Source organism: Ornithodoros turicata, unplaced genomic scaffold (genome assembly GCF_037126465.1).
Source record: "Ornithodoros turicata isolate Travis unplaced genomic scaffold, ASM3712646v1 Chromosome22, whole genome shotgun sequence".
NCBI classification, from domain to species: Eukaryota; Metazoa; Arthropoda; class Arachnida; order Ixodida; family Argasidae; genus Ornithodoros; species Ornithodoros turicata.
The window spans coordinates 638,946-653,015 of NW_026999340.1; the positions used below are offsets into that span (position 1 = coordinate 638,946).

The 14,070-nt window shown below is 48.6% G+C and overlaps 2 protein-coding genes and 1 long non-coding RNA gene across 3 annotated transcripts; all 3 read right to left on the reverse strand.

Moving 5' to 3' along the window:
* Nucleotides 1–3,228: 3,228 nt before the first annotated feature.
* Nucleotides 3,229–4,637, reverse strand: LOC135373233 (uncharacterized). Its single transcript, XR_010416368.1, has 3 exons — nucleotides 4,563–4,637; nucleotides 3,759–3,831; nucleotides 3,229–3,295 (listed from the first exon to the last, which is right to left on the reverse strand). It is a non-coding gene; the product is annotated as an uncharacterized LOC135373233 (long non-coding RNA).
* Nucleotides 4,638–8,860: 4,223 nt separating this feature from the next.
* LOC135373218 (uncharacterized) lies at nucleotides 8,861–10,663 on the reverse strand. The gene is made up of 4 exons (XM_064606454.1): nucleotides 9,572–10,663; nucleotides 9,312–9,378; nucleotides 9,037–9,205; nucleotides 8,861–8,981 (listed from the first exon to the last, which is right to left on the reverse strand). The coding sequence occupies exons 1-4, from the start codon at nucleotides 10,361–10,363 to the stop codon at nucleotides 8,861–8,863; spliced, it is 1,149 nt and encodes a 382-aa protein (XP_064462524.1). The 5' UTR covers nucleotides 10,364–10,663.
* Nucleotides 10,664–11,805: 1,142 nt separating this feature from the next.
* LOC135373219 (uncharacterized) lies at nucleotides 11,806–14,070 on the reverse strand. Its single transcript, XM_064606455.1, has one exon. The coding sequence runs from the start codon at nucleotides 14,068–14,070 to the stop codon at nucleotides 11,806–11,808; it is 2,265 nt and encodes a 754-aa protein (XP_064462525.1).

Below are 14,070 nucleotides of genomic sequence, written 5' to 3' on the forward strand. Positions count from 1 at the left end.
CGTACCTTCAAAAAACGCAGCATAAGAGTGGCCATGTGCCCTATGTTCGCCCAGTCGCTGATGGAACAGTGGAAAAAACTGGAAGAGAAGCAGCATGTATGCGTCATGATCCCTCGGGCAGGACAAGAGAGGCACGTACCTTCAAAAAACGCAGCATAAGAGTGGCCATGTGCCCTATGTTCGCCCAGTCGCTGATGGAACAGTGGAAACAACTGGAAGAGAAGCAGCATGTATGCGTCATGATCCCTCGGGCAGGACAAGAGAGGCACGTACCTTCAAAAAACGCAGCATAAGAGTGGCCATGTGCCCTATGTTCGCCCAGTCGCTGATGGAACAGTGGAAAAAACTGGAAGAGAAGCAGCATGTATGCGTCATGATCCCTCGGGCAGGACAAGAGAGGCACGTACCTTCAAAAAACGCAGCATAAGAGTGGCCATGTGCCCTATGTTCGCCCAGTCGCTGATGGAACAGTGGAAACAACTGGAAGAGAAGCAGCATGTATGCGTCATGATCCCTCGGGCAGGACAAGAGAGGCACGTACCTTCAAAAAACGCAGCATAAGAGTGGCCATGTGCCCTATGTTCGCCCAGTCGCTGATGGAACAGTGGAAAAAACTGGAAGAGAAGCAGCATGTATGCGTCATGATCCCTCGGGCAGGACAAGAGAGGAACGTACCTTCAAAAAACGCAGCATAAGAGTGGCCATGTGCCCTATGTTCGCCCAGTCGCTGATGGAACAGTGGAAAAAACTGGAAGAGAAGCAGCATGTATGCGTCATGATCCCTCGGGCAGGACAAGAGAGGAACGTACCTTCAAAAAACGCAGCATAAGAGTGGCCATGTGCCCTATGTTCGCCCAGTCGCTGATGGAACAGTGGAAAAAACTGGAAGAGAAGCAGCATGTATGCGTCATGATCCCTCGGGCAGGACAAGAGAGGCACGTACCTTCAAAAAACGCAGCATAAGAGTGGCCATGTGCCCTATGTTCGCCCAGTCGCTGATGGAACAGTGGAAACAACTGGAAGAGAAGCAGCATGTATGCGTCATGATCCCTCGGGCAGGACAAGAGAGGCACGTACCTTCAAAAAACGCAGCATAAGAGTGGCCATGTGCCCTATGTTCGCCCAGTCGCTGATGGAACAGTGGAAAAAACTGGAAGAGAAGCAGCATGTATGCGTCATGATCCCTCGGGCAGGACAAGAGAGGCACGTACCTTCAAAAAACGCAGCATAAGAGTGGCCATGTGCCCTATGTTCGCCCAGTCGCTGATGGAACAGTGGAAAAAACTGGAAGAGAAGCAGCATGTATGCGTCATGATCCCTCGGGCAGGACAAGAGAGGCACGTACCTTCAAAAAACGCAGCATAAGAGTGGCCATGTGCCCTATGTTCGCCCAGTCGCTGATGGAACAGTGGAAAAAACTGGAAGAGAAGCAGCATGTATGCGTCATGATCCCTCGGGCAGGACAAGAGAGGCACGTACCTTCAAAAAACGCAGCATAAGAGTGGCCATGTGCCCTATGTTCGCCCAGTCGCTGATGGAACAGTGGAAAAAACTGGAAGAGAAGCAGCATGTATGCGTCATGATCCCTCGGGCAGGACAAGAGAGGCACGTACCTTCAAAAAACGCAGCATAAGAGTGGCCATGTGCCCTATGTTCGCCCAGTCGCTGATGGAACAGTGGAAACAACTGGAAGAGAAGCAGCATGTATGCGTCATGATCCCTCGGGCAGGACAAGAGAGGCACGTACCTTCAAAAAACGCAGCATAAGAGTGGCCATGTGCCCTATGTTCGCCCAGTCGCTGATGGAACAGTGGAAAAAACTGGAAGAGAAGCAGCATGTATGCGTCATGATCCCTCGGGCAGGACAAGAGAGGCACGTACCTTCAAAAAACGCAGCATAAGAGTGGCCATGTGCCCTATGTTCGCCCAGTCGCTGATGGAACAGTGGAAAAAACTGGAAGAGAAGCAGCATGTATGCGTCATGATCCCTCGGGCAGGACAAGAGAGGCACGTACCTTCAAAAAACGCAGCATAAGAGTGGCCATGTGCCCTATGTTCGCCCAGTCGCTGATGGAACAGTGGAAAAAACTGGAAGAGAAGCAGCATGTATGCGTCATGATCCCTCGGGCAGGACAAGAGAGGCACGTACCTTCAAAAAACGCAGCATAAGAGTGGCCATGTGCCCTATGTTCGCCCAGTCGCTGATGGAACAGTGGAAAAAACTGGAAGAGAAGCAGCATGTATGCGTCATGATCCCTCGGGCAGGACAAGAGAGGCACGTACCTTCAAAAAACGCAGCATAAGAGTGGCCATGTGCCCTATGTTCGCCCAGTCGCTGATGGAACAGTGGAAACAACTGGAAGAGAAGCAGCATGTATGCGTCATGATCCCTCGGGCAGGACAAGAGAGGCACGTACCTTCAAAAAACGCAGCATAAGAGTGGCCATGTGCCCTATGTTCGCCCAGTCGCTGATGGAACAGTGGAAACAACTGGAAGAGAAGCAGCATGTATGCGTCATGATCCCTCGGGCAGGACAAGAGAGGCACGTACCTTCAAAAAACGCAGCATAAGAGTGGCCATGTGCCCTATGTTCGCCCAGTTGCTGATGGAACAGTGGAAAAAACTGGAAGAGAAGCAGCATGTATGCGTCATGATCCCTCGGGCAGGACAAGAGAGGAACGTACCTTCAAAAAAACGCAGCATAAGAGTGGCCATGTGCCCTATGTTCGCCCAGTCGCTGATGGAACAGTGGAAAAAACTGGAAGAGAAGCAGCATGTATGCGTCATGATCCCTCGGGCAGGACAAGAGAGGCACGTACCTTCAAAAAACGCAGCATAAGAGTGGCCATGTGCCCTATGTTTGCCCAGTCGCTGATGGAACAGTGGAAAAAACTGGAAGAGAAGCAGCATGTATGCGTCATGATCCCTCGGGCAGGACAAGAGAGGCACGTACCTTCAAAAAACGCAGCATAAGAGTGGCCATGTGCCCTATGTTCGCCCAGTTGCTGATGGAACAGTGGAAAAAACTGGAAGAGAAGCAGCATGTATGCGTCATGATCCCTCGGGCAGGACAAGAGAGGAACGTACCTTCAAAAAACGCAGCATAAGAGTGGCCATGTGCCCTATGTTCGCCCAGTCGCTGATGGAACAGTGGAAAAAACTGGAAGAGAAGCAGCATGTATGCGTCATGATCCCTCGGGCAGGACAAGAGAGGCACGTACCTTCAAAAAACGCAGCATAAGAGTGGCCATGTGCCCTATGTTTGCCCAGTCGCTGATGGAACAGTGGAAAAAACTGGAAGAGAAGCAGCATGTATGCGTCATGATCCCTCGGGCAGGACAAGAGAGGAACGTACCTTCAAAAAACGCAGCATAAGAGTGGCCATGTGCCCTATGTTCGCCCAGTCGCTGATGGAACAGTGGAAAAAACTGGAAGAGAAGCAGCATGTATGCGTCATGATCCCTCGGGCAGGACAAGAGAGGAACGTACCTTCAAAAAACGCAGCATAAGAGTGGCCATGTGCCCTATGTTCGCCCAGTCGCTGATGGAACAGTGGAAACAACTGGAAGAGAAGCAGCATGTATGCGTCATGATCCCTCGGGCAGGACAAGAGAGGCACGTACCTTCAAAAAACGCAGCATAAGAGTGGCCATGTGCCCTATGTTCGCCCAGTCGCTGATGGAACAGTGGAAAAAACTGGAAGAGAAGCAGCATGTATGCGTCATGATCCCTCGGGCAGGACAAGAGAGGCACGTACCTTCAAAAAACGCAGCATAAGAGTGGCCATGTGCCCTATGTTCGCCCAGTTGCTGATGGAACAGTGGAAAAAACTGGAAGAGAAGCAGCATGTATGCGTCATGATCCCTCGGGCAGGACAAGAGAGGCACGTACCTTCAAAAAACGCAGCATAAGAGTGGCCATGTGCCCTATGTTCGCCCAGTCGCTGATGGAACAGTGGAAACAACTGGAAGAGAAGCAGCATGTATGCGTCATGATCCCTCGGGCAGGACAAGAGAGGCACGTACCTTCAAAAAACGCAGCATAAGAGTGGCCATGTGCCGTATGTTCGCCCAGTCGCTGATGGAACAGTGGAAACAACTGGAAGAGAAGCAGCATGTATGCGTCATGATCCCTCGGGCAGGACAAGAGAGGCACGTACCTTCAAAAAACGCAGCATAAGAGTGGCCATGTGCCCTATGTTCGCCCAGTCGCTGATGGAACAGTGGAAAAAACTGGAAGAGAAGCAGCATGTATGCGTCATGATCCCTCGGGCAGGACAAGAGAGGCACGTACCTTCAAAAAACGCAGCATAAGAGTGGCCATGTGCCCTATGTTCGCCCAGTCGCTGATGGAACAGTGGAAACAACTGGAAGAGAAGCAGCATGTATGCGTCATGATCCCTCGGGCAGGACAAGAGAGGCACGTACCTTCAAAAAACGCAGCATAAGAGTGGCCATGTGCCCTATGTTCGCCCAGTCGCTGATGGAACAGTGGAAACAACTGGAAGAGAAGCAGCATGTATGCGTCATGATCCCTCGGGCAGGACAAGAGAGGCACGTACCTTCAAAAAACGCAGCATAAGAGTGGCCATGTGCCCTATGTTCGCCCAGTTGCTGATGGAACAGTGGAAAAAACTGGAAGAGAAGCAGCATGTATGCGTCATGATCCCTCGGGCAGGACAAGAGAGGAACGTACCTTCAAAAAACGCAGCATAAGAGTGGCCATGTGCCCTATGTTCGCCCAGTCGCTGATGGAACAGTGGAAAAAACTGGAAGAGAAGCAGCATGTATGCGTCATGATCCCTCGGGCAGGACAAGAGAGGCACGTACCTTCAAAAAACGCAGCATAAGAGTGGCCATGTGCCCTATGTTTGCCCAGTCGCTGATGGAACAGTGGAAAAAACTGGAAGAGAAGCAGCATGTATGCGTCATGATCCCTCGGGCAGGACAAGAGAGGCACGTACCTTCAAAAAACGCAGCATAAGAGTGGCCATGTGCCCTATGTTCGCCCAGTTGCTGATGGAACAGTGGAAAAAACTGGAAGAGAAGCAGCATGTATGCGTCATGATCCCTCGGGCAGGACAAGAGAGGAACGTACCTTCAAAAAACGCAGCATAAGAGTGGCCATGTGCCCTATGTTCGCCCAGTCGCTGATGGAACAGTGGAAAAAACTGGAAGAGAAGCAGCATGTATGCGTCATGATCCCTCGGGCAGGACAAGAGAGGCACGTACCTTCAAAAAACGCAGCATAAGAGTGGCCATGTGCCCTATGTTTGCCCAGTCGCTGATGGAACAGTGGAAAAAACTGGAAGAGAAGCAGCATGTATGCGTCATGATCCCTCGGGCAGGACAAGAGAGGAACGTACCTTCAAAAAACGCAGCATAAGAGTGGCCATGTGCCCTATGTTCGCCCAGTCGCTGATGGAACAGTGGAAAAAACTGGAAGAGAAGCAGCATGTATGCGTCATGATCCCTCGGGCAGGACAAGAGAGGAACGTACCTTCAAAAAACGCAGCATAAGAGTGGCCATGTGCCCTATGTTCGCCCAGTCGCTGATGGAACAGTGGAAAAAACTGGAAGAGAAGCAGCATGTATGCGTCATGATCCCTCGGGCAGGACAAGAGAGGCACGTACCTTCAAAAAACGCAGCATAAGAGTGGCCATGTGCCCTATGTTTGCCCAGTCGCTGATGGAACAGTGGAAAAAACTGGAAGAGAAGCAGCATGTATGCGTCATGATCCCTCGGGCAGGACAAGAGAGGCACGTACCTTCAAAAAACGCAGCATAAGAGTGGCCATGTGCCCTATGTTCGCCCAGTCGCTGATGGAACAGTGGAAAAAACTGGAAGAGAAGCAGCATGTATGCGTCATGATCCCTCGGGCAGGACAAGAGAGGAACGTACCTTCAAAAAACGCAGCATAAGAGTGGCCATGTGCCCTATGTTCGCCCAGTCGCTGATGGAACAGTGGAAAAAACTGGAAGAGAAGCAGCATGTATGCGTCATGATCCCTCGGGCAGGACAAGAGAGGAACGTACCTTCAAAAAACGCAGCATAAGAGTGGCCATGTGCCCTATGTTCGCCCAGTCGCTGATGGAACAGTGGAAAAAACTGGAAGAGAAGCAGCATGTATGCGTCATGATCCCTCGGGCAGGACAAGAGAGGAACGTACCTTCAAAAAACGCAGCATAAGAGTGGCCATGTGCCCTATGTTCGCCCAGTTGCTGATGGAACAGTGGAAAAAACTGGAAGAGAAGCAGCATGTATGCGTCATGATCCCTCGGGCAGGACAAGAGAGGAACGTACCTTCAAAAAACGCAGCATAAGAGTGGCCATGTGCCCTATGTTCGCCCAGTCGCTGATGGAACAGTGGAAAAAACTGGAAGAGAAGCAGCATGTATGCGTCATGATCCCTCGGGCAGGACAAGAGAGGAACGTACCTTCAAAAAACGCAGCATAAGAGTGGCCATGTGCCCTATGTTCGCCCAGTTGCTGATGGAACAGTGGAAAAAACTGGAAGAGAAGCAGCATGTATGCGTCATGATCCCTCGGGCAGGACAAGAGAGGAACGTACCTTCAAAAAACGCAGCATAAGAGTGGCCATGTGCCCTATGTTCGCCCAGTCGCTGATGGAACAGTGGAAAAAACTGGAAGAGAAGCAGCATGTATGCGTCATGATCCCTCGGGCAGGACAAGAGAGGAACGTACCTTCAAAAAACGCAGCATAAGAGTGGCCATGTGCCCTATGTTCGCCCAGTCGCTGATGGAACAGTGGAAAAAACTGGAAGAGAAGCAGCATGTATGCGTCATGATCCCTCGGGCAGGACAAGAGAGGAACGTACCTTCAAAAAACGCAGCATAAGAGTGGCCATGTGCCCTATGTTCGCCCAGTCGCTGATGGAACAGTGGAAAAAACTGGAAGAGAAGCAGCATGTATGCGTCATGATCCCTCGGGCAGGACAAGAGAGGAACGTACCTTCAAAAAACGCAGCATAAGAGTGGCCATGTGCCCTATGTTCGCCCAGTCGCTGATGGAACAGTGGAAAAAACTGGAAGAGAAGCAGCATGTATGCGTCATGATCCCTCGGGCAGGACAAGAGAGGAACGTACCTTCAAAAAACGCAGCATAAGAGTGGCCATGTGCCCTATGTTCGCCCAGTCGCTGATGGAACAGTGGAAAAAACTGGAAGAGAAGCAGCATGTATGCGTCATGATCCCTCGGGCAGGACAAGAGAGGCACGTACCTTCAAAAAACGCAGCATAAGAGTGGCCATGTGCCCTATGTTCGCCCAGTTGCTGATGGAACAGTGGAAAAAACTGGAAGAGAAGCAGCATGTATGCGTCATGATCCCTCGGGCAGGACAAGAGAGGAACGTACCTTCAAAAAACGCAGCATAAGAGTGGCCATGTGCCCTATGTTCGCCCAGTCGCTGATGGAACAGTGGAAAAAACTGGAAGAGAAGCAGCATGTATGCGTCATGATCCCTCGGGCAGGACAAGAGAGGCACGTACCTTCAAAAAACGCAGCATAAGAGTGGCCATGTGCCCTATGTTCGCCCAGTCGCTGATGGAACAGTGGAAAAAACTGGAAGAGAAGCAGCATGTATGCGTCATGATCCCTCGGGCAGGACAAGAGAGGAACGTACCTTCAAAAAACGCAGCATAAGAGTGGCCATGTGCCCTATGTTCGCCCAGTCGCTGATGGAACAGTGGAAAAAACTGGAAGAGAAGCAGCATGTATGCGTCATGATCCCTCGGGCAGGACAAGAGAGGCACGTACCTTCAAAAAACGCAGCATAAGAGTGGCCATGTGCCCTATGTTCGCCCAGTCGCTGATGGAACAGTGGAAAAAACTGGAAGAGAAGCAGCATGTATGCGTCATGATCCCTCGGGCAGGACAAGAGAGGAACGTACCTTCAAAAAACGCAGCATAAGAGTGGCCATGTGCCCTATGTTCGCCCAGTTGCTGATGGAACAGTGGAAAAAACTGGAAGAGAAGCAGCATGTATGCGTCATGATCCCTCGGGCAGGACAAGAGAGGAACGTACCTTCAAAAAACGCAGCATAAGAGTGGCCATGTGCCCTATGTTCGCCCAGTTGCTGATGGAACAGTGGAAAAAACTGGAAGAGAAGCAGCATGTATGCGTCATGATCCCTCGGGCAGGACAAGAGAGGAACGTACCTTCAAAAAACGCAGCATAAGAGTGGCCATGTGCCCTATGTTCGCCCAGTCGCTGATGGAACAGTGGAAAAAACTGGAAGAGAAGCAGCATGTATGCGTCATGATCCCTCGGGCAGGACAAGAGAGGCACGTACCTTCAAAAAACGCAGCATAAGAGTGGCCATGTGCCCTATGTTTGCCCAGTCGCTGATGGAACAGTGGAAAAAACTGGAAGAGAAGCAGCATGTATGCGTCATGATCCCTCGGGCAGGACAAGAGAGGCACGTACCTTCAAAAAACGCAGCATAAGAGTGGCCATGTGCCCTATGTTCGCCCAGTCGCTGATGGAACAGTGGAAAAAACTGGAAGAGAAGCAGCATGTATGCGTCATGATCCCTCGGGCAGGACAAGAGAGGCACGTACCTTCAAAAAACGCAGCATAAGAGTGGCCATGTGCCCTATGTTTGCCCAGTCGCTGATGGAACAGTGGAAAAAACTGGAAGAGAAGCAGCATGTACGCGTCATGATCCCTCGGGCAGGACAAGAGAGGCACGTACCGTGAAAAAACGCAGCAGAGTGGCTGTGACATTAGGTCAAATCATCAATGCAACAGTCTTATGCAGTTGCTTGGAAAACTGAAAATAGTACTGTTTGCAAAGAGACTGGAGGAAAACAAAATAAGATGCTCATCTTACCAAGTGTTAAACATGCCACTCAAAGTGCGACAGCTTGTCGACGAGTCGCAGCACCTTTTTATTGACAGGCGTGCGCTGCCTCTTCTCTGCTCTTGAACCCCGGTCAGGGTTTATCCAGAGAAATGTCCTGCGAGGACATGAAGAGCTATACAAAAACAGCATGCATGGCTGACAATGTGCACCTCTGCAGGAACTCCAGCAATGCTTGACTTTCTTGGGCATATACAAGATTCAGCACATAGTGGAGAGCAAACCAGACGCTGATTGCCGTGATAAAGTCATCGATGAGGTCTGTGACAACAATCTTGTCTACACTCAACATGAATGAGGACGGGCACCATGCGGAATCACCTGTTATATAATAATCACCAACGGCAAAAATTGAAAGACACGAGCAGGTCCGATGGTACCGGACTATCAATTCACGTGCATGTACCAGAAAGCTCTGAAACCTCACCAATAACAATAATTCTTGGGCTTGCTGGAAGGTCAGACTGCTCCACATCACGGGCAGTACAAGGATCCTGTAATGTATTGAGAAAATATATATTATATTCATTGATTTCTCAACGTATGGTACAAGCATGTGGTACGAATGTGAATGAGATGGTACATGTTCTCATCACTTATGGCAACAAGGTAGTAATAGGTAACAGTATGTCAGCGAGGAAGCAGGTGTCATATCTGTCATTAGCATGTGACATATATACCACTTACGCCACGAACAATGAAGACGGCATTTTCCTCTAAGTAGTGTAACAGGAGAAGGGTCACTGCGACTGCCTGGTTTTGCAGTTCTGTGCCTGGGGCATCTTCCAGCTCCGCCAGGATTTGCGTGGCAGCATCACTTTTCTCGCACTGTTGTGCGAATTTCAAAATGCTCAGTCCCTTTTCCTTGAATGACACTGGGAGCACATCCTCGACGTGTATGCCAACAAGCTCGTGAAAGTGGATGAACATGCCGTCGGGCGTGAAGAGGTACGGCCATTCCGACAGGAGTTCGGGGGTTTTGATTTTCGAATCGATCATTTTCCGTTGCAGCAAGTATGTCACCTTCATCTCCGCTTTGATGTCATCTTTTTGACCAGTGTTCGTCACATACCAATGTTTTAGCGTTTCTTTTTTTTCTTCCAAGCACTCCTCATCAATGTTTTCAGTGGTAGAATCCTTGAAGCAACCGTACATGCGGGCCTTCTTTCGTCCACTCTTCGTCAGATCCGCCGTCTCACCAGAGCAACGGTTCTGAAAGCGTACACAGTTTTCGGTCCTAAAGACCAGCTGATTAAGAAGCGAATCATGACCCGTCCCAACAACCGTGCCTTCAAAGGCATCTTGAAATGATGCTGGATACTGGCCCACAATTCGTCTTGCAATAATTTCGTAGTGTTTCTTGAGTGGGCGCTCACACATGGTTCTGGATTGGTCAACTACCAGACGGACCATTTCACGACGCAGCCTGCTAGACGGGCGCTCCTTTTTCTTCACTGCGGATATTAGTTGTGGTGGCATGCTTTCCCAACAAACTTGGAAGTTTACTGGACAGTTGGGGTCCACGTTCGAAGCTTTGCTTTCACACTGATGTTGTTGGGTGTCCGGTACTGAGGGGACTTGCAAAGGAGATGTGCAAGATGGTGTTGTGCTAAAAGAGGAACCTGACTCAGGAACAGAGCCATCACCCTGTAGATATATTTACAACACGTATGTATGAGAAACAGCCAATTCCACTGGTCCCACTAAGGGAATACAAACAGAAAGGTTAATAAACTATCACGGCTACAGCATCCCTAGTCAACACAAAATATTGCAACACTGTTGCGGTAATACTGTGCAGTGCAGTGTTGAAAGCATGTTGCCAACTGAATGAAATTAAAAATGGCAGTGATCGAAAAAGGAATGTATTTGTTAGTTTCATGTTCCGCCTCTGAATATCGTTTTGGTTGGTTCGTTCTGAATGAAATGTTGTCATGTCACGCCTGGATGCTGACACAGGGTTACATATACTGCGTTGAGAGAGCATCGCAGCAATGTTGACAAAGGAGTGTTTTACACATCACATTGAGGAAACACTGCGAACACATCGACAGTGCGGATGGACAGTTGCAATAATTTTACCATAAAATGTGTACAGTGTGGGCGGTGTTGCACCACTGTAACATAACACTGGCGATCATTTGCATTGCAGCAACATCATTTTGTTACGCATACAATACTGCTGCAGTATTATTGCAACAAATTTTGTGGACTGGGTTCTGTAGCAGTCACCTCAAAAACTGCCTAAAATAAGAAACAAAAGCAAATGCTAAGTATTCACCTCTCTTTACTGTGGAGAGGAATCTCCTAATCTGTATTGGTTTCAGCACCCCACGAAGGTCTGGCTCTTCTAAGAACCTCAAATCTTCTCCTCTTTGAACACCAATTTATTTTAATTTTGCAAGAACTGTGGAGACTTCCTGATCCGAAAGTGCTGGCAGGGCAGTAGAGACCTCGAGCTCAACAATGTCCATCTGCATAAGGTACAAAATTGTGCAATGATGAAAATTAGCAATTCCAGCAAATTGAAGCTCAATCTTTGAAAAGAGGACTTAGCAATGCAAATTGGCAATCGTAGGTCGAAATAAAGCTGCATGGTTACTTTAACACATGCTTTAACACAAGATTCACATTTTACCAATGGCAGAAATAATATTGAACGTGCGACAATGCAGCTTAGGTTCACAAATACAATGCAAGCATGTGAAGAGACGTAGAAGGATTCTCACATCAAAATAAATCCGGGTATCTCATAAGGGCCTTCCTGACACGATGTCTTCCAGGGCAAAATCAAAACAAAATATTAACGCCGAGTACAAAGAACTTGATCACAAGTAGCCTTCCAATTCCCTGCGCCTCATCCAAACTCCCTTTAACAGGCACTTCAAGCGTTGAATAACCACTCATTAGCCACAAAATTACTAAATAGGAATAAAGTGTTTCTGCGATATGTATCGCTTTCCACGGATGACATATGAAGGCAGCGGATAGAAATCAATGAGATAGTTCACATTCACACAGCAGTACTGTGAACATTCCTCAAGTGTGTAGATGCCCAAACGACTCTGAAAGTTTCCAACATGGCACTTCAAAACAAGGAAGACTTCAGTACCACAAAGAACGACAAAGGTGATTCTTCCAAAAGCCAAATGGTCGTCATTGGTGACTGCAACAAACGAGCCTTCAGTATACGTTGTGCCCTTGTAAGTCACCTGACTGGTAACAGTACTGTTCTGTTCATCGATGCCGCATGACTTAATGGATGATTGGATACCGGCACAGTATGCTGAAATCTGTATTGGCATCACGGCTTTAGTGGAGATGTCGGGCTCAAAGAATCCGTCTGAGAGGAGGTGCACTTGGAGCATTTGGTGCCTTTGCACAAGTGTCTTACACAAGCTTTTGAAGTTCTTCAACTTACGGACGCAGTGCTTGAAATAAGAATGCTTACTCTCAAAGCGCATCGTCCACAAGTTGATGAGTGGCCCAAACTGAATCATGAGGCAAGGGTAATGAAGTAGGTAATGGTGCTTTGGCAGCAGTGGTGACGACTTGAAAAGTTCTTTCCTGTCACACAGGTACTCCTCAATTAGAACCTGGAGGTATGCTACTGTACTATTGTTTAGGCATGGTGAGCAGACAATATCTACAATCTTCCTCAAGGTCAATAATAGACACCATACAGGGTCTTCAAAATCCTGTACATAGTGGCAGATACAAAGAGGCAGCAGTCTAAGTAGGGTCCAGGTTGATGCAGCTGTTCCTGCAATCTTCTTTGCGTGTTCGGCTACTTCGTATGGTTTACTGCTTGAATCTGAAGCCATGTACTTGAAATTCGCAAGTTCATAGTTCAGCTTCGGGAAAGAAAACCACTTGCGGACCCTCACAAAATTTCTGATGTAGAGGGCCAGGTCACAGGCGACTATGCCTTCAAACAGGTCATGTCCTAAGCAAGGGGGAAGTCCTGGTTGGCAAACATGGAAGAATTGCAACTGATTAAAACAGCTGTTTGTCTTTACACCCTGTACGATTGTGTTGCTGCTCTCAGCATTGGTAACAGCAGCTTCGAAGCTCTCCGTAGTACGCAGAACTCCAAGCTCTTCTGGATGCACCACGAAGTGAGCACGCTCAATATCACAGAAACGACAAAAATGCAATGATCTGCTGAAGCTTTCCACAAATCCTCCAATGCTGTGCTGTCCCAGGTTATCTCCAATGATACAGAAGATGCTGCCTTTGAAGCATTCGTTCCCAATGGTGATGCCATTATGTTCTAAGTCCTTGAGGTCGGCTATTAGTTTTGCAAATACTTTGTCTGCGCCAAAGTTCTTAATGAGACTTTCCCTGTAGAGTAGAGTTAGTTGCAGGTGATCGCGTGTGGAACAGAAATGCTTGAGAAAGTTAGCCAAGGTAAAATACACTCCGACGATCTTGTGTTTTTTCTTCGCTGGTCCAAGAGGATTAACCACCTCAAACACATCTTGGTATAACATAATCTCAATTTGGCGTGACCCACTTGCAGTGTGAAAAAATGGGTGTTCTTTGTGCAACGATCCATCTGTTACATCTAAGAGCTTGTCTCCGTCACCTGCCTGAACTGGTTGCTTGACGGCATCAACAACAGCTGGAGTAGAAAGCAGATGAAGAAGGGTTTCTTTTATAGGGATGTACTCTGCAAAGCATTGCTTGTTGTTACTGTCACGGCCAATCAAAACGGACATCACTTCAACTGGCGAGAACTTTTCCTTCAAGTATAAAGTGCGAGTGTGTGTAGTGGCAAGTCTCGTCGCATGTAATTCACCGAATACATCGCCACCCTGCATTGCTTCCAGGAGAGAACGTCCTTCGAGTGCGTGCGCATCATTCCGTAGGTTCTCCTCGAGATGAGCAGAAATGCAGGACAAGTTCAAGTGATGGACAGTTTTCAGTTCGTCTACAATGCACTGTAATGTTGAAGCGGGAACAAGCAACTTGGCCTGCAGCCTCAAGTAGAATCGAGCGAGGCTCTGCTCCACACTCTCTCTGATGTTTGTAACTCCTCTTGATGGATTCTCGTCACTTGCGTTAATGTGCTTACTTGCACTCGTTAACCCTTCTTCGATGTGTTCCATCACGTCTCGGTTGCTGGGGCCTGGGGCATCATTGACAGCTGCATCCTCAGAGGTGGGATTATGAGTTGCTTGCAT